The sequence below is a fragment of the Trachurus trachurus genome, assembly GCF_905171665.1.
Source record: "Trachurus trachurus genome assembly, chromosome: 8".
Taxonomy (NCBI): Eukaryota; Metazoa; Chordata; class Actinopteri; order Carangiformes; family Carangidae; genus Trachurus; species Trachurus trachurus.
The window spans coordinates 32,635,440-32,658,731 of record NC_139905.1 but is presented as its reverse complement, the minus strand read 5'-3'; the positions used below and the strand labels follow the sequence as shown (position 1 = coordinate 32,658,731).

At 42.0% G+C, this 23,292-nt stretch overlaps 1 protein-coding gene across 1 annotated transcript in view; it reads right to left on the bottom strand.

The window, feature by feature from the left end:
- caskin1 (CASK interacting protein 1) overlaps positions 1-23,292 on the bottom strand; it is a 132,867-nt gene that overhangs the window by 25,287 nt on the left and 84,288 nt on the right. Inside the window, exons 3-12 of the mRNA XM_083977748.1 lie at positions 17,935-18,032; positions 17,636-17,781; positions 14,520-14,615; positions 14,190-14,320; positions 11,090-11,198; positions 9,262-9,370; positions 8,841-8,935; positions 7,641-7,758; positions 3,281-3,367; positions 1,813-2,058 (exon numbers count right to left, since the gene is read on the bottom strand). Of these exons, the coding sequence (XP_083833874.1) occupies positions 1,813-2,058; positions 3,281-3,367; positions 7,641-7,758; positions 8,841-8,935; positions 9,262-9,370; positions 11,090-11,198; positions 14,190-14,320; positions 14,520-14,615; positions 17,636-17,781; positions 17,935-18,032 (1,235 nt within the window). The remainder of the gene's footprint in view (positions 1-1,812; positions 2,059-3,280; positions 3,368-7,640; positions 7,759-8,840; positions 8,936-9,261; positions 9,371-11,089; positions 11,199-14,189; positions 14,321-14,519; positions 14,616-17,635; positions 17,782-17,934; positions 18,033-23,292) is intronic.

Below are 23,292 nucleotides of genomic sequence, written 5' to 3'. Positions count from 1 at the left end.
GACATAAGAACAATTTCCTTTTGCTTTCATGTGATGTCACAGCTCCTTCTTGTGGCCATTTTGCATCCCTCCAAGTGACCTCAGACAAAACATCATTTTAAGTCTGTGTTATAAACTATAATCTGCCTCTCATGCCAAAAAGATCAATCTGACTAGTTTGAGGTGTTGTATTTTCTTTTGTTCCAGACTTTCCTTGTTGGATTGTGCTTACAGGTATCTATCCACCTGGAGGAGGCAAAATGGCATGCAGTGAAGGTTCCCATTAGCAGAGTAGTAAAAGTAGAAAGAGGAGTTTACAGTGAACACCTTACCTGCAAAACATTCTGGGTTTCACCAATATCATCAATTAAGGTCCCAAAAGCTTTTCCTTTAAATCAAACCACTCCAGCTAAAACTCTTCAGGCCCTTCCACAAACAAACTCATATTTCTACTTGACAATTTAGCTGAGACTCACTGGTGGTGTTAGACTGTGTTCAGATTTGTTCAGTACATTCATGATAGTTCAGACTTATTCATTTCTGAGCCTGATACAGACACTATTAGTATTCCCAAATGTCACCACACGCACACGCACACGCACACGCACATGCACACGCACACGCACACGCACACGCACACACACACACACACACACACACACACACACACACATACACACACACATTCTCTCTCTCACACACACGTTGAGGGTATAAGTGCAAGGTGGGTAAAAGTGGTGTTAAAATGATAAAACGTGACAATAACATGTAGGAAAAGGACAAAACAGAAAACACGGTGTCTTGCTCAGAAAGGTGGTGTATCGGAGGTGTGTATCAGAAACTAGCAGGGTTGTCCGAGGGGGTGGGACAGTGGTGATATGCAGGGAGAGAGGAAAAGAACAAAGAGGAAAGAACGAAGGACGGAAGAGGGAAAAAAAACGGTCAAAAACAAGGAAACAAGACATTTAACTGAAGAGCAAACCAACTCAGGTGAACAGAGCCCTGTGGTAAAGTTGTCCTGCTCTTACAGCTCCATCCTAAAATCTCTGTATCACTCCCAGCCTACACCACTGCAGTACATCACTTGATCAGCCACCTCCAACAAAGATGTTTTCCTACTCAAGCAGAGACCAAACCCTCTGCATTGTTTACATTCAGACATGTCTTCATTCCAAGGAAGCAATAAAAACACTGAAATAATGTGCTTTTGTTATTTTTGTGGTTGACTTTAACCATTAAAAGGTCATTCACATGGGACTGATATTAGCATTGGTCTTGGAAAGTCAAGATCTGTGATCTGTCAGACACTGTATGTGGATAAGTTCTAGTCTTTATATCTGGTTTTCATCAAGCATGAGTCTTAAATGTCTTTACATTAGGGATTTTAAGACAAAAGTTTACTTAATGGCCTTTTTATGGCAGTGTATAGGTACTGTATGTAAATGCAATGATCAAGAAACACTCTATGTTTTAACAACATATGTCCATAGAGTGAGCTACAGTCATAATACCTCACATAAAACTTTAGACCGCTCTAAAATCTGCTCTCAATGATGAAGATGACAACAGCAATAACAGAAAAACAAAAGTTATACAGTATGAGCAACACATAAATTACAAAATTAATGATCCATAACAGAAAACTTTAATGGATGCCTCCAAAATGTAAACACCGATTAGAATCTGACGTGACCGATAGAAATTTCATCCTGGCAGATATTTCATAAAAACACCAGAGGGAAGCATCCCTTAAAGTTTTAACAACAATAATAATAATAATAATTATAATAATAATACAAATAATAATAATTATAATGAAAAGGGGGCGTGTACCTGGGGCAGTGGGTGTGTCTCCCTGTGGAGTTGTCACGGGCGACCTGCTATAGCCAAAGGAAGTGAAAAGTGGAAGCAGTGGCTGATGGGAATGTGGTGGAGGAGGAGGCGGTGGAGGCAGGATATGGATCTGATGGAACGTGGTGTCGTTGCCGTTGACTACCGCGTTGGCAGGGGCAACCGTCGCCGGAGGAACCAGCGGTATCTTTTGAAACTGTTGAGTGCAAATGACTGTGCTGGCCAAACCTAGATAACACCCACCGTGACGACACACCGAAACACACACACACAACCAGCCAACAGTGAACCAGCGCCACGGAACAAACAAACAACACAACAGAGAGTTACACAGAAGAAAAGGGGAAAAAAAACAAAAATTAAAAACAAAGGCTGAAGTTACAAAATCAAACAAAGAAATCAAAGGTAGTGGGGGACGTGGCTGATGTTGAAGGATGGAAAGAAGGAGAGAACAGACACATGTGGCCATTGTTGTGTGGTGGGATGTGGTGGAGATGGTGTCAGGGACCGATGAGCATCACCTCATCATCAACAGTTAGCTTCTTACTTAGCATGTTTACATCTTACAGTTGTATTTTGTGAGAGAGAAAGTGGATTCAGTCAATACAGCATCATTTCTACAGAAATATGAAAACATATGCTGTAGTTGTGTCTGTATACTGTAGTCTACTGGCTCAGAGCTTCCTTGTAGGTTGCTTGTAGACATTCAGCTCAGCTAGGTTGTTGAACTCACCAATCTGCACAAGGAACTCTTAAATGTTGTGATTAAAACTTTACTTCAAAGTATAAGAAAAGGATGTGTAACATTCATTCATAAACTGGCCATGTAACATTGAACAGTACGCTGGGAGGCCTACAGTAGCCGGCTAGCTCTTGTGCAAATGATTTATATAGAGTATGAATGCTACAGGGGAGCAGCAGTTTTTGTATAAAACAAATTAACAAATTGTTCAACAACTTTTCCTAGACTATGTAAAACATTTTAGAAACATTTAATTTTTTAATACTGAATGACAGATTTAACTGAGTTACTCTGGGACGTGAGGTTGGCAAGTTGGCTTTCTACAGCCAACTCTACGACCAACCAATACATTCTGCTCCCACAGTAGGCTGTTCATTTACAGCTGGATCATTTCTAATGCTCTAGCCTACTTACAGTATATGAGAGGTTTTTACCAGTCTGAGTCTGTACAGGACAGGTATTCTGCTCTGATGTAATAACAGCAATGTCATCTGTCCTCCGTCCATCACAACATTTCTTAGAGTCGGACATTATGACACGTTAACCTTATTTTTACTTTCACTATACAACACTAGCACGGCCTGCTGTTCAGAGCCTGTTCCTGTTCACTCCCACAGTCGACTTGACATTTGTCCAACGCACCCTTTGGATAACAGCAGTGTATTGAAGCTGTCAGTGAACTGCTCCCTCCTGCTACGTGATGCTCACCTGAGCTGGAGCTGTCCAGTCTTATTGCTGCTGCTGCTGCTGCTGCATCATCTCTCCACACTCGCTGCTGCACTGAGCTTAGGGCTTCTAGTAGGATTAGTGATGAGATCAAATCTTAGATGCAGAATATTAAAGCTTTGCAGATTGCATATATCATAATCAATTTCAGGTGTGTTTTCTGACTGAAAACAACTTTAGGTGAAAGGTATTTTACATTACTTGTGTATAAGCCTACCCCAAGGTTTATTTTTTCAAGTAAAATAGGTTTTCAGCTCAGTTACATATAACATAGTTATATTACATATAAACCATGGGCCTTAAATGCACAGTTTTATAACTTGCTAGAAGTCTCTCAATCAATAACATGCGATAATGGGAGTAGCCTACTCTTCATCACTGTTATTGAAAGCTTCCTTAAGAGTCAGTGTTAAATGAAAATGTGAAAACTGCATGTGACTTAAAACTAGAAGAAAGTCAACTTATTATAACTTACTAAATGCAAAAGGAACAGTGCTTTGTGATGGAACAGTAAGAGAAGGCACAGTGAGTTATGCAATGAGAAAATCCTCAGTCAGACAGCCTCATACTGGTCTGCAACGATTATTACAGTAAGCACAGGAAGGCCACACCTTTGTAGACTGAGACTCCAAGGCATGTGGGCCCTGAAGCAATGTGTTGATATCCCTTTGTCTTTTAGTAAAAGCATTTATATTTTATGTTAGCAAAAACTCTGGCCTTTGCCAACAGATGGTGTATGTATGTACTATTATCATCCCAATTATTGTCTGTCTAGTTTGGTGCATGATGATCATAATCCCAAATTCTCTCCTGAAACAGATTCATAGTTTGCCTCTGGGAACTTGGCTCTCTCAGCGTTAGAAACAGATACTTGACTAGATTAATTTACTTTTCACATGCAAACTGCTACATTTCAATAGTCGCTCTTGTAGTTAATGTGATTAAATCAAATGAGTTTCACCAAGTGTATTACTGTGCGTTCCCGCTTTGACTGTGATGACCAATTTAATTAAGAGTGCAGAATTTTATTTTGCTCATAAAAATATCCCTGTTTGTGGGAAGAGAGGGGGCGGATGAGAAGTACAGTACATGTAGAAGAGACAGACTGGGGAGGAATGGTGAGAAAGAATAATAATTAAAAATTGATGAAAAACAGCTGAGTAAATGAAACCTCTCACTACAACAGCTGCTATATTCCCACAAGTGTGTGTGGATGTTCCCTGGCAGTGATTAGTCAGTGTGCCCCAGATGTTTTTTGGACTGTATCCACAGCTGTACTGTATTATGGGACAGATACAACCGTGGAGCAGGTTTCATGGTTTTAAATGGACTGATACAGTTAAGGTTATGACAAGGAGGATGATGTTGAGAAGAGAGGGGAGTGAGGATCTTGTGATCACGGGGGATGAAGTGGACAATCACAAAGAGACAGACCGACTACAGACACCTAGACATGTTACTACAGAGAGACTGTTGGACAGGTGGACAATCAGAAAACAACGAGACCTGCAGACAGACACCAATAGACAGTTAAAAAAATCGGAGCCTCTTTGTGGCGATGCGGTGATGGGATGGATGTGAATGTTCTGTACGTCTCACCAAAGAGATTAATAGCTGACTGCGCTGATCTAAGGCGAGGGAACAATGCGTAATAGGAGGAGGTTTGAAGAGTTTGACACTGGTCTGTGAGCCTGTTAGGTAACGATACACACAGCTGACACCAGAAATTACACTTGTTCTACTAGTGGAGCTTCACTTCGTTGGCATTCATCTTGTTTTATGATTACCCTGTAGTCATTATTTCAGAGCAATATCAGAGCCTTTAAAGGGATAGTTCACCCAAAATTTAAATTTCACTCATTATCTACTCCCCCTCATGTGGACTAAGGGCTGGGAGAAGTTTCAGAGTCCTCCGTGGCTTCTCTGAGTTACAGGGGGTCTCGGTGTAGCAGTGCATGTCCATATAACGGTTGCAAATGGATACCAACTGTCTTCATAACAAAAAGACACACCAAAAACCATCCAAATACCTCCATGCTGCTCGTATGTAATGTCCGTCTTGTATTGAAGCCCCGATGTGCAAAATTGTCCCGAAAAAAATTAAATAAGTCTATATTTCAAGCTTGCTTTGTAACGGAAGCTTCTCCAAGCTCCTTTTCCCGGTTCGTCCAAATTTGACGAACCGGGAAGAGGAGCTTCCACTACAAACAAGCTTGAAATATAGACTTATTAAATTTTTTTCGGGACAATTTCGCATTTCGGGGCTTCAATACAAGACGGACATTACATACGAGCAGCATGGAGGTATTTGGATGTTTTTTGGTGTGTCTTTTTGTTACGAAGACAGTTGGTATCCATTTGCAACCGTTATATGGACATGCACTGCTACGCCGAGACCCCCTGTAACTCAGAGAAGACACGGAGGACTCTGAAACTTCTCCCAGCCCTTAGTCCACATGAGGGTGAGTAGATAATGAGTGAAATTTCAATTTTGGGTGAACTATCCCTTTGAGGTAAGCTAACACCAGCAGCTAGCTTAGCTTATCACACAGGGGAAAAAAATAAGCCTGACTCCATGAGGCATCATTTTCTCAGTTTTGGTATTGAACACTCAGTATTTGAACATTGTGCTACCTTGTGATCAGGGTTAAGCCGTTGAGGATTTTCACAATATACAGAATACAAATAGAGAGTTTATCATGTCTGATGCCATGTACTGTATCTACCTACCTGTCAGACATAGCCTCTATGCCACTGAATTAGAATTTGATTTTACATGATCCTCAAAGAGAAGAGATAAATATCTTTTCCACAAATGTCCAGTTGCCAAATTGCACAGAATCTCAGAGCAGATAAAGATAAAGATAAAGAGCATCTTACTCTTTGATTGACAGAGACAGACTACATAGGGGGTAGTGCTACTGTATGAGTCACCCAGCCAAAAGAAGTGCAGGCCGGCAGGTTGCACTTTTCATTGCTGAGATGCACACCCCGAGGTGCAACACTAAATAAAGCAATAAGATGGGGAGAATCCAATGACTCCTTTGGTGTTTTATGGAGTATAAATAATCTACTGCTGCAGACACGTTCAGCACACATGTAACAGGCTTGCAGAGGAGAGTCTGCCTCACATGTGGAGTCTAATTAAGGTCTAATCTGAGCTACTCCATAGAGTCATCTTTGATTTTGATACCTTTTGACAGAGCCAGGCAACAGACCAAATGAGCTAATGTCATTTCCTAAATGTCAGACTTTTCCATTCATCTGTGGAAATAATAAAACTTCATGCTTTGGATTTTCTCTTATTTATGTTCCTTTGTTCCACAGGCAAATAGACTGTAGGCCTACTGTATGTAGCAGCAGTGAGAAGAAGCAGCACAGGATGGTTCTGGCGTCGGTGTTTTCTTTACTTAACAGGTTACAGTCATATGTTGCGCAGGCTAGAGCACTGGAAAAGAGAGTAACGACACCACCATTGACTCCCGTGGTAAGGGTTTTGCGCCCCGAGGGGCAGGATATGGGTATTGCAAAAGCGCCCAGAAAACCCATTCACTCCAATGTATGTGTGTTGCCCACTTGCTTGTAAATTGATGAAAACTGCCGTGTTTTTGTTTTTAGGTGTCTTGGTCATATCAAATTACACTTATAATTTGTTTATTAGAAAATGTAGATTGAAACATTAATGTAGACAACTGTTTTTTTTTTTACTGGCCTATGTGTTAATGTTTATCTGTAAAGGATCCTCAATGATGCTATTAACGTGGGTGATCTATAAATGTCCTTAAATTATTGAAAACACCACACTGCTCATTCACCAACAATGCAGAGATGTCAGTTCTTGGGCGCTTTTGCAATACCCATATTCCTCCATCAGGAGGCGCTTCCATTGGACCAATGCGTGTCGTTACTCTCTTTTCCAGTGCTCTAGCGCAGGCCAAACTCCTAAAAGCTTTGTGGTTTCAGTCCGGTTACAGTTGTAAACAACTGGTGGACGTGAGGTTAAAATGTCGGGGCCTGGATGACAGCTGGGTGCAGCTCACATACATCTTTTATTCTAACCTCTGTTGGGAACTTGACTGACTCATCACTCCTGGAGATTCAAACCTGCGATCTGGCCCCTGTGATGACACTTATCTGCCTGTCGGCCCCCGCGCAGCTCTCCCCAACTTCTTCTTCTGTGTTTTATCCAAACATGTGTGATATATGCCCGTGACTGATTAGCTGATACTTAACCAGACCGTCAGCTTGTTGCAATTATAAACTCCAACACACACTCATATATACACACACACACGCACACACACACACACACACACACACACAGGGGAGAGTGCCAACACACCTGTGCGCTTGCTGATGACTTCCACCATGGTGGATGGGAAGTAGCCCACCCGATCGTTTCCTGTTCGGTTGTCATGGATACAGCCTTTCCAGCGTCCATCAGGGTGTTGCTCCAAAACCTGTTAGGAAGAAATGATTTACCTAGTTTAATTGCAGGGCAGTGAATCTATTGGTTTAATCATGATATATTATAACTACATATTTAGCTGTAGAAAAATTACTAAAAAGCTTGATAAAAAAGTTGCCTTTTATTTTGGAGGGGAACATTTTTCCTAACATGCAAAACTGCATTTGGAAAGATTCCTGAGTCAGATAGGAGCAAAGCCAAATCATTCAGTCAGACCCTGAGGGAGGAAACATAGGCGCTGCTCGGCTGCCTTATTACTATAATAAGTACCCAAAGGCTGCATAAATGCTCATGAATATTCATGAACAGTAACAAGTGAATACATGATTCCGTAAAACATATTGGTAGTAAATGAGGGAAGCCGCTCGTTCTAGCATGTTAATTAGTGATCTCGCCCAAACACAGAGTGGTAATTGTAAAGCGACCAGCAACGGGGCGCTCATCAGGGCCAAGCTGTTGTTAGTGAAGGCCGTCTTTTATGTGATTCATTCATCCAAGCACTGTGAGACTGCAGCGCTATGCTACCTGGACATATTAGGGGATGGCCAGACAACCGCTCATTTGTTTAGATTTGTCTGCCACAAAGCCTGCAGCTCCTTCTAGGATATTTTTCTGGAATTTTCTTGGTGAATTGACCAAACTATTATTTTATCTATAAAACCTCACAATAAAACAAAGTATAAGACAAGTCCATCCCTGTTTCCCAGCCTCAGCTGACTAATTAAAATGTAAATCATATTTATTGTCATACAACAAAAAAGAAAAAATTTATGAAGCCTGAACCTAAGAAATGTTTATTTAATTTTTTAATCAACTAATTGTTTGAGCTCTAATTATGTGTACAAGTTGTGAGCCACATTATTGACAATATTTCCCCTTTGGGATGGGAAAAAATAAAATTACTTATAATTTTGTGCAGCAAGTTTATGCATCATCTCAAAACAAGAGTACAGCTACATCACGTTGCAGGAATGGTCAGTAGGCTATGTGTGTCTGCTTGTGTGTGTGTGTGTGTGTGTGTGTGTGTGTGTGTGTGTGTGTGTGTGTGTGTGTCTGCTTGTGTGTGTGTGTTACCGTAATAACGTCTCCTGCTTTGATGTTGAGGCTGGTCAGGTCATAATTGTTGCAGTAATCTTTTAGAGCCCGAACCTGAAGAGCCGCCGACGCATCTGAAAGACACAGACCATAAATTAAACAACATTTTACAATACACACATTTTTTTAAATAATATCTACAGTACAGTATACCCATACACATGTGGAATAGTATAGTTCCAACCTCCTCCACCCAAATGTATCACCATTAACTCAGTGTAGTGTCTTTCCTACACATTTCTAATGTGCCAATGGGACACACCAGTTAACAGGGGATTTTAACATAATCTGTTCAACTCTTTGTTAAACTTACCTGCTTTGTTCTTTATTATTTCTTCCATGCTATTAGTTCTTTTGATTTCCTTCCCTCTCCATCCCTCCATCCCTCCATCCATCCTACCTCTCAGCAGTTGTTTGATCTCTCTGCTGGCTTGTGTTGCAGTGAACTGGTAGACGATGTCCAGTGCTGTCTGGCTGTAAGTGTTCCTCACTGTGGCATTGATACCACTCTGTGGAAGACAACAGAAGATTTTAGGTTTTTTTTTGGTTCATCTTATTTGTTTCATGCAGATATAAAGAGAGAAATCAGAATGTGAACCGACAGACAGGAACAGGAAGCAACCAGAAACCAGAGTTGATTTTTCAGACCTGTTATTAATCTGTTAAACTTTGTAACAAAAAACAAAAAAAATTCATATTGTGTGACTAATTATTACATTAAACCACACATACCTATTAATACAATAGGTATGTGTGTTTCCAGAGTTTCCAATACCTAAAAACTCATAAATTAGAGTCCCCTCATGCTCAACTAAACACCTTAGGGATGTGATAATCTACCACTGTGACGTCAGCAGCCCATGCTCCAGCAGTCAGCCCCTGTGGCTGTTCTACTAATTACAACCTCCTCTTATTCTCCAGCCCAGACAACCAGAGGCTGAGGAGCAATATCACATTCAAATGTGGTGAATCAAATGTAGGCCGCATGCACACAAGATGAATTCAGTCCACAGACGCTCCGGGGCAACGGCTTGTAACCTTCCACAGCCGCTGATGGAAATGACAAAGTAAGTTTCTCATGCTGGGACACACGCAGTCATTAAAACATATTGCCTGGCTTGTTTTCATATAACCCGCTGTATTTCAGTGTCTCCAGCACAAAGGGGTCATTTGCATCATCTCTCTCTGGGTTCTTCTTGTGTCAGTTTAGCAGTGGTTTTCATAACTGTGCCTCACTTTTATCACATGGGGGATGCAGGGATTTTAAATGCACTTTTATTAATGAGCGATAAGCAAGCCGCTCCACCGCCTCACTACATTTACTTGAGATACTATGACCTGGACAAATGAGAATATGCACAGGCCCACTAAATTTACTGTATTTAATTCTTCCCCGGGAAATCTATCGAAGAATATTTTCATAATGATGAGACTCTCCGTTAATACATTAGGTGAGATGAAATCATTAGTAGTGAATTACAATCTTTTTCTGGGATCAGAAAAAAGACTATTTTACATTTTGCTTCATTTGTGTTGATATTTTTTAGGAGAACTTGTTAGGAGGAGGTGGTGAAACGTCCTCTGAGCAGCAGAGAGAGACTTCTGAAGGAAAGACATGACGGAGACACGTCACACAGTTGACACTGGTGTTTCTTTTCCCCTCTGGAGACAGATGTTGGTGAGTGGAATTTACAGTTAAATGAAGTAAGTGAAGTTTGATGCTGATCTCATGATATCTCTACTAGACTGGGAGGTAAACAGCTGCTCATTCATTCAAATTAAATCAGTTTAAAAACATACACTGCAGGAATTCATTAAGAACATGTCTCCATATGGGATTTTCTTCCTAGTGAAGCCACACCTGTGATTTTCCAGCTGAATATTTAGTTATGTCTGACATTTATTATTCTGTGTTCTGTACAATACATTTGTTGATGTTTGTTAAACATCTGACAGACCAGATGTTTATCACAGAGAACACATTATTGTTTTTTTGAATCATGTTTTTTTTTTGTAATTTTGTAGAAAATGAAACATGCCTCTTTTTCCAATGTCACCTTGCATGTACCACTGTGATTTTTTTATGGTGGTGAAGACATCAGGGGGGACATGCCATGAAATTTTCATAAACCATATGCTCGAAGTTCTGAGTTACAGGGGAATTGTCCTTTAAGTGAACTCGCGCTCAGGTGTCAGTGTGAGACGGCTCTCGGTAAAGTTCCACTTACGTCCAGCAGGAGTCTCACTGCCTCGGTCTTGCCGCAGAGAGCAGCTTCGTGCAGGGCCGTGCCTGCTTTGGTCTGTCTGTTGATGTCGATACCAGCCTGGATCAGCAGTCTGACGGCACAGAGCAGAAGACACAGGATACAGTGAGTGAGGAGGATAGTTATAAGAGTGATAAGAGAGGACAGAGAGAGAAGAGAATGAGAGTGAGAGGAAACCATAAGGGTGAAGATTTGCAAAGGAGAAGGTATGAAGAGAGGTGTCAAAAAGAAACGCAGATGCAGACAGGGTGCAGAGACGAGACGAGGATTTGTAGGATGAGCCCAGCAGGGAGAGAACAGAGATAAGGAACTGGTGTTTGATTCAAAGGAAAAGCCTGTGGTGACTATTTCTGTCAGCAAAGCCCCTAACATGACCAAAACGTATTTGTATTAGTGTATGTATTCGTCCATACCTCAATAGTTTATGACGAATGACATTTTCATTTCCTAAGACCTCGACACTGAAGAGCACGTTAAAGGTTAACAGTAAATTGTGGTGACTATTTTAGCTGCAGTTTAGTGAATTCAGCTGCATTGAATGTGTACTTTATTCACTATATTCATTCTGTGCTAATCTATAAATGAAGAATTATGCCTCATGAACTCACACCCTGGTAACTTCTAGCCTGCTTTGTCTGTATTCAAATTCAGGTCACGACGCATGGAGGGTTTCAAAAAAGATTTCTTTGCTGGATGCAAACAGCCAATCATAGTTCTTGCAGTCCCCATGCGGTATCTCTGTAGAGATGCAGCCTTAATATGTAGTTAGTTACAAGTGAGGCTCTGCAGTGTGACCCCTTAACATACAACTACAGTACTGTACATACCAGGGAAGGGAAACCAGGGGAAACCTGCAGCATTAACAGATTGAAACTTAACTTAGCTTTGCTTGGTGTCCACCTGGCAGCACTCACAGCTGATGCTCAAGGAGTGCTTGCCATAATATGAGACTCTTAGCATCATCATCGGCTGACAAAGCGAAAGCATCTGCCAAGAATGTTTTCATTAACCAAGAACGAAAGTCGGAGGTTGGAAGACGATCAGATACCGTCGTAGTTCTTGTTAGAGAATAATTTCACTTCCCTATAGATGGTTTGTGTAGTTAATGGTCAACCCCTCTGTGTATAGTGACTTTCTGTTAGATTACTGCTGGGGGCAGTTATCTGCCCTATTTTCTCTCTGAGGAACAGGCCGAGGCCATGGTCGCTCCTTGGCGACTTCAATCTCACTCTCTGGCTGCTTACAGACACAGCTGTAGAGTTAGATGATAACGTTTCCTAGCTGGTGTGAATCCTTCTCTTCATGTTTATGCATTATAGCCAGTTGGATGTTAACACATCTCCTTTGCTATCTCAGCCCACCTTTCTAGTATAAGAATCTGAGCTTTACTGTTTGACCCTTACTGTGCGTTCACACCAAAAGCGATAAAATGGCCTGTAGTCGCTCTGGTCGCTCCTATTACGTCTCTTGCCAGCTCTAGCAGGCCCTAGCGACCAAAGGGGCGGGACTTTCAAGCTGTGCTGCAGATGTGTCCATTCAGGCTCTCTCAATTTCTCCCACTGTGAGAATCCCAGTCCACAATTGGCTGTCGCCGTGGTCGCGCCGCTGCTCATTTGCGTAAAGTTGAGCCTCTCTCAACTTTTGTCGCTTGTGTCGCTCCCGCCGCCGGTCGCTCCCGTCGCTCCTCGGCACCAGCGTACATTGAAAATGAATGGCAGCTGGTCGCCGCGGTCGCTCAAGTCGCTTTTGGTGTGAACGCACAGTTAGAATTGAGGTGGTGATGAAACTTCTGTTCTCCTCGGCCGAGCCTAAATAAACTCCTTCAGCAGAAGACATACAGGACTCTGGTACTTCTTCTTCTTCATCGTCATCACCACTAATTCCTCCCTAACAGTTCTGACCATAAACGATGCCAACTAGCGATCCGGCGGCGTTATTCCCATGACCCATGACGAAACCAGGAAACGCTGGGCGAGTCGACCACTAAATTATAATATCAAAATAATAACTATAAAGACAAAATGATATATTTATCGAAAATAGACCCATTAACAAGTGGTAATGTAGATTCATCCACATTAATATGAGACTCTTTTAGAACCAAAAGCAGGTTGTGGTTCCACAGTCCCCACCTGTTAACAGGATCAGTTACTGCTGCTGTTGGTCTTTACGTGGGATTTGTGGACATCTGTTTGACACATAAACTGTAGTTCATCAAGAAAAAAACAAAATTAGCTGTCTGTGTGTGTGTGTTTGTGTTGATGTGCGAGTGTGTCTAATGAGCCTCATTTATCGGTGTCACCTCAGGAGAGACAAGCTCCGCTCCATCAGCTACGACAGCCTTTATTCTCCCTTTTCTCTCTCTCCCTCTCCTCATTTTTGTACACCTGTCTCTCCCCCTCTCTCTCATCTTTTCCTCGGTTACAGTTCTCTCTCATCTTTCAGTGTCTCCCTCCATCCCTCCCTCCATCCCTCCCTCTCTCTACCCCCGTCTGTGTCTGCCAGCAAACTTCAGCACACACACACACACACACACACACACACACACACACACACACACACACACACACACACACACACACACACACACACACACATAGCCCAGAGTTACTTTGAAAGTGGTAGAGAGTGATGAGAGAGAAAATGGACCTTGTGGTGTGTGTTTATTTGCCGCCCTGTGATCTTTCATCCAGAAGGTTTTGTTGCTGACTGGTGACATCGCCGCGACAACAAAAGTCACTTTGCCCTGACACTGTTTAACTAAAACACAAACAAAAATTAGCTGCACATCTCCGACGAGATGAGATTATAATGACTTGACATTTAGCGTGGGTGGGATGCCGAGCTGTTTCACATCAGTTGTCTCCAAAAGGTATTTAGGAGCATGTGACTGATGCGCTTCGCTACGGCAACACGTTTGTTCCATTATTCCTTCAGTGTATTGGGTCAGATTGCTCCCCTGTTGTGTTATACATCTGTTTTATCAGCATGCTCAGGAGGATGTTTAAGCCTAGTGATTCATTAAACATGGTGTGTGTGTACATCTGTGATTGTGTGTGTCTACCTGATGATGTCTATGTGTCCATTCTTGGCAGCCAGGTGGAGAGGAGACGTCCCATTGGGGTCGGTGGTGTCTCCTTTTTTGGGTTCCAGCAAAGCAGCACACATGTTACTGGACAGTAGCAACTGGACCACCTACACACACACACACACACACACACACACACACACACACACACACACACACACACACACACACACACACACACACACACACACACACACACACACACACACACACACACACACACACACACAGCAGATGTTATGATTCCTGTAGAGTCCTAAAACGTCCTGTAGAGTTTTATGACGACTAAAAAACACAGGATCTTACCCCAACTCTGCCGAACTCACAGGCCAGGTCCAGAGGTGTTTTCCCTGCGTTGTCTACAATACATGGGTTGGACTGGTGCTGCAGCAACATCTCAGACTGGAAACAGAGAAAAACACACACACACACACACACACACACACATGAATAAAAAGATCGCATTCAAAAAATCCATCCAGCCATTTTCAAGAGAGAGCAAAACCTGGAAAGGTCAGAATCACAAGACTAACACACAGCCAATAAAACTCTCCGCTTTAATTTAATAAAACCATCAATATAATGATGCTATTTTCTCTTTGTTGTTCTGGCTGACTCATCCAAGCATTATCTAACTATTATTGTCCTATTTCAGTCACTGTGGGTGCGTGTTGTCCTCCTTCAGTCCATCAGATGGTTGTTGCATGTGCAGTGCCTGCAGATGTTTCACAGAGGAAACTCTTGTTATGGAATGAAATGCTAGAGGGCTTTTGATTTGAAACGGTTACAGAAAGCAAAGAGTTGGTATTAGTGTAATGCACTAACTATGACCTGGTAAACAGGAGCAGATATAGAGGAGGTAAGGAAAGGCCCCACAGTGTAATCTAACCACACAAACATATTACTGTATAAGACATGGACCATTCTCTTCTGACACGCACAATATTCTGTATGTGGATGTATCTGTCAACTTCTACTGTAGATCAGGGGCCAAAACCAGAGGGGCCAATCCGGCCAGCAGGATCAATTTGCCAAGAGTGACAATTTCAAAGAAGACAGAAGAGACATAATGTTGTTTAATTAAATTGCATGTATTTTTCTAGAAAAAATTCTAGGTTGTTAAAAATGTATTGTAAAAGATTAGTTATTAACTGTAAACATCTTATACATGTTCTTCTTTGCACTAAAACAAAGGGGGAAATTCAGAGCTCTGGTTATCTATAGGTTATGCTATTATTTTAATCACCCAGCCCACTTGAGATGGAATTGCGCTGTGTGTGGCCCCTGAACTGAGTTTGACATCCCTGTTCAAGATAAAGAAAACAACATTCAATCACAGGCTGAAATTCACAGGCTTATTTAAGATGAACTAAACTAAACTAAACTAAACTAAACATGTAAGCACTGGAGAGCAGGGAGCTATGAGAAAAGGTATGACAAGAGTAAGTAAGAGTGACAGCGCTTAACCTGCTTGTGTTTGGACTGTGTGAGGAAACACACAAACATGTAACATGAAAACTCCACACAGGCAGCCACCCTCTTGTTGTGAGACAACACGGCTTATCACTGCACCACATGTTCCAAAACCAAAACAATTACGCAACGTATAGTCTATGCAAGCATGAGCCGTTACAGAGACACACACAGCACTTCTATGTTACGCTCGAACCAAAAGCACCACAGATGTCCTCAGAGCAGCAGAGCTGAGAGACACATTAAGATGATTGTAGTTTTACTGTTAAGAAGCCTTTTGACATTATGGAATAAAACAATATGAAGACTTGTTATTATTGTCATTTTTATTTTTTTAAATTTTAGTTTTCATCCACATCCACACCTTGTGTAATGACACAAAGCAGAGAGCTGTTTACTCTGTACAGTAGTATGTCTATTAGAAAAGACAGAGTTTTTGTCCCTTGGAGAGTTAAAGAGAATTAATCCCTGCAGACACGGAGCACTGTGACACAAGTGAAAGGAAAAGCTTGGTTAAAGTGGTAAAAGACTTAAGAGGATAAATTCGCCTCACTAGAGGAATTACTCTATTGTGCTTTCACTTTTTTAATGCACCTTAAAAAACGGAACAAATTAGGAGAACACGAGACTCCCTCGTCTCAAACGAACACGATGCCACGCCATCTTGTTTTTACAGCGCTTGTTTCCCAAATCCCCTCTGTGCCGTGCTATTGCCTTTGATTTATTTTTTAATCTGCAGTCTGTCTGTCAGTTTCTGTGTTTTATTTTATTTATTTGCTCGCCGCACACTGGAAGCAAGTGTGATTAAAACTTCAGCCCCAGTTTGTTACCCTGTGTAAACCATGGTTTTTTAATCTAGCAGAAGCAGTGCCTCTTCAGTTTTAGAGCCCGTGGACGCTCGCCGCCACTCTCCTCTCGGGTTTGTTAGCTGCTGTGGTGAGTCTGCTGTATTTCATTGTTGTGTCTTTGGCAAGTCTGCAGCAGCACTGCAGTGTTTCCCCCAGACTTCCTCTCTTCTAGCAGGGAAAGCCCCCAAGAGGGAATTTTCTTTAGCTTCTGTCTGTTTGTCGTTTTGCTTTGTGGTGATCTAGGAATTGAGGCTTGTAGAAATCACTTAATAATTGATGTGTTATAAATGTTAAAGTCAAAGGCAGCCTGCTTCCAGGCCTGAGTCACATCCCAAATTGCTCAGTAACACAAACAAGTCTGGTGTTGTGCTGACTGGCCTTTCTCCACAGCAGACACTTGAACCTGTCATAGCAGGTACGAAGGTTGGAAGTAGAGAGTATCATCACATTGTATTTTTCATTTCAAAATGTTATTTCATTCAGTCTACAGCAGCTTTAAAGGTGTTCAGGTGTCCTGTTTGTTGCGCCTCCTTCTGCGAGTTTCCACGAGTTGCTGCATGAGTTTACCCGAGTAAGGAAAATTAATTTCATTGGTTGTTATCGAGCGGGCGGGATATTCAATGTTTGGGGCGAGACCGAGCTCGGTGTGTGTGTGTTTTGATTCTTTTGATTGATGGATGACGGATCCAATATCGGTGGCTGATGAATCGTGAGCAACATGACGTATAATTTGTGTCTGCATTATCCAATGTGAAAAAAACTACCACACTTTCATCCTGGATTTACTGGAAAATAGAATTTTGTACAAAGTTTGGGCTCCATCGTCTGATAGATGAGTTATTACACTAATGTTAAGACCCACAGAAGGCTCAAATTCAATTTTCTTTTCTGAATATCTTTAAAGGAACCAACATTCACTAATGACAACCAATTCTTTGAGCCCCTCACAGTCTATTCTCCAGAACTAAAGGAAATGAATGACATGTACAGTAAACTGCAGAAGCTCTGTCCTGTGGATCATGTGTAGATAATAAGTACTGATCAGCTGATTTACAGATGACTTCATGTTCCTCTGTGTTTTTCAGAACGGCTGTCACTCACCACGTCGTAGTGGCCGTGCTGCGCTGACAGGTGGAGAGGGATCTGTCCTTCATCCGATTGGCCGTTGACGGACGAACCAGATTTCAGCAGCATCTTCATAGGCTCCGCCTTCCCCTGCCAGGCTGCGTAGTGCAGTGGTCGCATACCTGCACACACACAAACACACACACACACACACACACACACACACACATGGGCCATATCTGTTACACACATACAATATTATTGATCAATGTATATTTATGAGTATGAGTGAAATGTACTCTGTTTCTCTCTGTGTGTGTGTGTGTTCCTCTTACCTTTCTGGTCTCTGATGTCAACAGCAGCCTGTGACTCCAGCAGCAGGTTGATGAGCTCCAGGTTTCCATTAAGAGCTGCATGATGCAGTGGAGAGAACCTATAGTAGACACACACACACACATACACACTGTGAGTGTTTTTATGAATTAACAGTTATTTTCTCACTCATTACCCCACCCTGAACGGCAGACATCTGCAAATTTGTCGTTGTTTTGAATTGTCATGTAAAAACTAGACCAACACACACACACACACACACACACACACACACACACACACAAACACACACTACATACATGTCGTGTGGCGAAAGCAAAGCTTAGCAGGACAAATAGATTTAATAGCAGAGGATTAGAACCATGTGATGATGTGTATGATGAGAACAGAGAAGAGGAACTGTCTGTGTTTGTGTGTGTGTGTGTGTGTGTGTGTGTGTGTGTGTGTGTGTGTGTGTGTGTGTGTGTGTGTGTGTGTGTGTGTGTGTGTGTGTGTGTGTGTGTGTGTGTGTAGCAGAGAAACAGTGTAAGAACAAGAAAACATCACGCAACCTGAAGACACAGAGGCAATGAGAATAGAATAGAGAGAATAGAACAGAATAGAAAACCCTAACCCCCTAACCCTAACACACACGGTCTCTGTGACTCATATCAACAGTGACACTCCTCCTCCTCCTCCTCCTCCTCCTCCACTTCCTCTTCCTCTTCCTCTCTCTGACTCTTCCTCTCTCTACAGATCAACAGTCACAGACAGCTTTCTGTCGAGTTTGATGAGGGAAACCAAGAAATCCCATGAGCCTCCGTAGCGTAGCTCTGAGCAGCTCACGGCTCTGCTCCGCCGTTCTAAAAACAGCTTACACCGACAATTAAAGGTAACGAACCTACTACTATGACTATAGGGATTATGGCAATGGGCCAATTTGCCAAAATGTTGAACTATCCCTTTAATGTTGATTAGGTTTTTGGTCATTTTGCAGGCTGCTGTGCTGTTGTGTGAGTGTGTGCTGGATTACACACAGAGATACTTATAATATCCTGTCCATGTGTATTGCTTTGCTTTCATTTTCACCAAACAAGCAGCATGCTCCCTTATGAGTGGGGAATATGATTTGTAGGCCGGGGGCATCTCTGTGGCATCACATTGGTTCATTGGTTCATTGCTTCATTTATAATGACATGTTGTGACACACTTTAACATTATCAGAAAATTGCAGCCACTGCAATTTAGATATTTTATTTGGCCAATTATTAAAATGATATTTCAATTAATCATTCAGCTCCACTGCCCACCATGATTACAGCATAGGCTATCTTTGAGGGTAAACACAACATCAGATCTCTGATAAGCAACATAAAAACCTCCCACCAGGGCCCCCACATCAAAACCTTTATGAAGGCAGGATCTGTTTCAAGTTGTGTCCCTACGTTCATAAACCCAGTGTAAGAAAATAGTTATGTACATTATGCAACAATAATATGATGCCAAAAATGTTAATAGGCATTTGGCTATACAGTCATTATGTTTCAACACTGAAAAAATAAATGTACAGACATGTTAAAGGAGACATATTCTGCCCCCTTTCCACAAATTAAAATAGTTCCCAGGTGTCTTAAAGACATGTCTGTGACATGCTTTGGTCAAAATCCCCCAAGGATCAAACATCACAGCTCTTTTCATCCTCTCTAAACAGCCCTGTTCACAACGGCTGCTTTCAGTGTCTGTCCCTTTAAATGCAAATGATCCACTGCTTGCCCCGGCCCTTCTACTGGCACCAGGTAAGAAGGTAGGCCTATTATGCAAATTCGAGTCCTAGTTACATCACTGGAAGACAACTGAGGGAACAGCTGGTAAAACCAAGTGGATAGGGAGCCTGAACATTACAGATTATTTTGTCAATTCTCACATTTTTGTGGCCAGAAGGCAAGACAAACACCCAAATATACTGTATGTTAAAGAGACTTCAAAAAGTGATATTTCCATAATATGTCATATTTAAACTTCTACACTGCATGGTGATGGTGTTGGAACAGAACTGTGGTAACATCATAACGAAAAACACTATCTTCCACTGTCCAATTCAACATCTGTATCAATTCAACATCTGCATATGGGCAAAGTCTGTACCAGCGCCAGTGCTGGAAAAACATTCCTTTAATTCATCGCTCTGCTAATTTAAACCAAATGAATTAATGAACTCAGTAATTTTCAGAAAATTAAATCCACATTTGCACTTTGTTTTTTTCTCCACATAGTGGCGTGATGAATATGTATTGTCTGCGCCAGGCTAGCTGAGCTAACCAGCTGCTGGCTTCAGCTCCAAACATGCAGCATCTTCTCAACTTAAGAGAGTGAAAAAGATGTTGAACTTTTCATCTAAACCTTTGTTTAACAAGTCGATTTTTTTGCTGACAAAAACCCAGCAGTGTTTTACCTTAGACAACGTCCTCAGGCACAACTTTACTTGGAATTAGTGCCTGAGGGGCTGATAGCTTTTATCTTCTCAAGCAGAAAGTGGAAGTTTTCTAACTTTCTGGTGATTACACCTGAGCTCTTATTTCTTCATTGTGTGTCTCTGATTTTGGTCGGGGGAGATAAAAATGAAAAAAGGCAAGTCATTGTTCCACCGTCTGCTGAGTGATAACACTCCTCTTCTCTTCACTCCCCTGACCCTGGGGTTTCCTTGATTCTGGCTCAGGACCTGCTGCTATACATCATCATTAAAAAGGTTGAATAATGCTCCGAACAAGGCAACAGTCTGAACCTGTGAAATCAATATCCTATTTTCTAGTCTACATTCCTGACGGAGCGAGAAAGGAAACACAACCCGGACTGTTTTCCACCTGAACCCTGTCTATTCACAGTGACTGTAGCAGCCTGAAATGAATGCAACCAATGCTCCTCCATCTTTATATATGAGAAGTCATCTCATGTAGATGTGCAGCTCCTTTACCATGCATCTCACGTAATTCATCTGCATGCAACATGCACATTTGGATTTGGAGGGTGAAAGCTACGGTTGTGTGCCAGCATAAAAACAGGAGCCTGAGAGAAGGAATATATATATAATACACAAAGTGTATACGTATATAGTTGATGTCAACAGGCTGACAGATTGAGACACAGTGTGCACATTATAGTAAAGAAAACACAGACAGTGACAGACCGACACATTTATATCAAAGGTGTTTGGCTGATGCTGGTGACTTACAATGAGACGGTTGCAAGGGCAGAGGGATCAACACACACATACATCATAAAACACACATAAACAGAATGATGGATGGAGAGGGAAGGAGGCCGATAGGAAGACGCACATCACAGGTACACAAACAGACAAAGCACGGAGACAAACAAACAGATACAAGGACACTGGGACACAAAAACGGCAACTTAAATAGCAATATGCGGCTTCTCTGGTTGTAATAGGATTGGCTGCTGCTGCTGCTGCTGCTGCTGCTGCTGCTGCCAGATGTGTTTGGCCCATTTTGTGTACCCTCTTAGTTTCCTTAATGTAACGTAACACAGAAGAATATGACTCGAGCCTGATAAGGCAACACCTACGTATAATGTCACAGCCACCACTAAATGATCTCATCTGTGTTTCTGTAGGCCTAAGGTCTGAGCCCTGTCATGAATTGTGAATTGGACGATGCAGTTGTTACCTCAAGCTGCTGAAATGTTTCACACCTGACAGAAAATGTAAAAAGTTAACCTATTTGATCTTCAGACTGTGTATTTACATCTCTGACCACTGAATCTTTAGCTGTTTTCTAGCTGTACATGAATAGAATAGAATAGGTACTTTATTGTCATTCAAAATACACAGTGTGCATAGAACGAAACACACAGTGTGCATAGAATGAAATTTCGTTGATATTTTTGTTTATTAGTCACTTGAGCCCTATTCGCACGGGATTAGTATTACCTGGGGACGTCTGTGTTTCTTGCGGTGCATTCGCATGGGATAAGTGAAGTCTGTATTTTACTCGAATTTACTGACATTAAAGCAGAAGTGAGTGATATATTTGTGTTAATATAAGTCTTAAATAGTTATATCTTCCGACAGCAATCACTTACATAGAGTGTTTGGACTGAAACACGGGTCTGTCAGTCCCTCTGCTCTGCTCTGAGCCGAAGAGAAAACATTTATCGTATCCTACAGTTTTTATCCAATGAGGAGAGAGAACGGCATGCAGGGCTGTGTGTGCAGCCAAGGAACGCCGTGAATGTGGTGACGTAGGGACGAGGACTGTTATGGTGCGTTCAAGGAAACTCGTATTTTTCCGACCTGTGAAGTCGTACCAGTTCGATCTGGTACGAGTTCACCGGTCGGAAGTTACGAGTGGCCGTTATAGTGACTTTCACCGGTAAAACAGGTCGGAAAAACACGAGTGGGTTGCCTGAAACGCTACAAAGTCGGAAGTTGTGACTTGAAGCTGTAATTTACGATTTCAAAAGCCTGCCTGGAACGCAGCATTAGCGAAAACGACCGGACCACTTACTTCTGCTTTAAGGCTCCGATATGACGTCAAAGCTGTGCACGTCGTAACATCCGCTGCTGTCACATCCATGTGCGAAGCAAATGTAAATAAAATGTCAAAGCAGCAACGTGACTTCGCAACAGTGTGCAGTTGTTGTCACAATAACGGGCCGTCATGGCATTTGTATTAAAAAGCTGCATGTCAATATCCACTGAAATTTCGCTCTTTTTATGGATCTGAGCTGCTTCTTCAAATGGGTCTCCAGCACCGAGACTAGACTGTATTTGCACCTAAAATATTGTCAGAATTGCCGCTCATAATTTCCACCGCAGCCTCCATGTTTCAACCGGGAAAGAAGTAGAAAAAGGCGCACAATAAAAACAACAAAAACAAAAAATGCTCAATTACTGAGATGCAGATCCGCATGGGACTAGTTTTACCACGGGACGTCGGTCTTTGGTGAAATATAGTAGGCCTAGGTCATTTCCGGGGGATTTTTTACTTTACAAATTACTGACATGGCGCATTCGCACGGGATTAAGATCACAGACGTATTCCGCAATTATTACAAATTACCAGAGGTCCCCAGGTAAAACTAATCCCGTGCGAAAAGGGCTTTGGACTGATAATTGTAGTTCATGTAGATCCAACCAGCTGTGAGACAGGTACTTCAGCTATGGGAAGATTTAATGAGACTCTTCCTCCTGAACCAGAGCACTCAGAGCAGCTCCACCCTACTTAATGCTCCTGATCATCTGTGTAACCCCTCTGAACTGAGGTTGTCCAGTCACAGCTTAGTGCTTGTGTGTTTGCGTTGTGTTTCACATAGTGTCTGTAGCCAGTGAGTACCCTGCAAAACCAAAATTAGAACAGAAACAG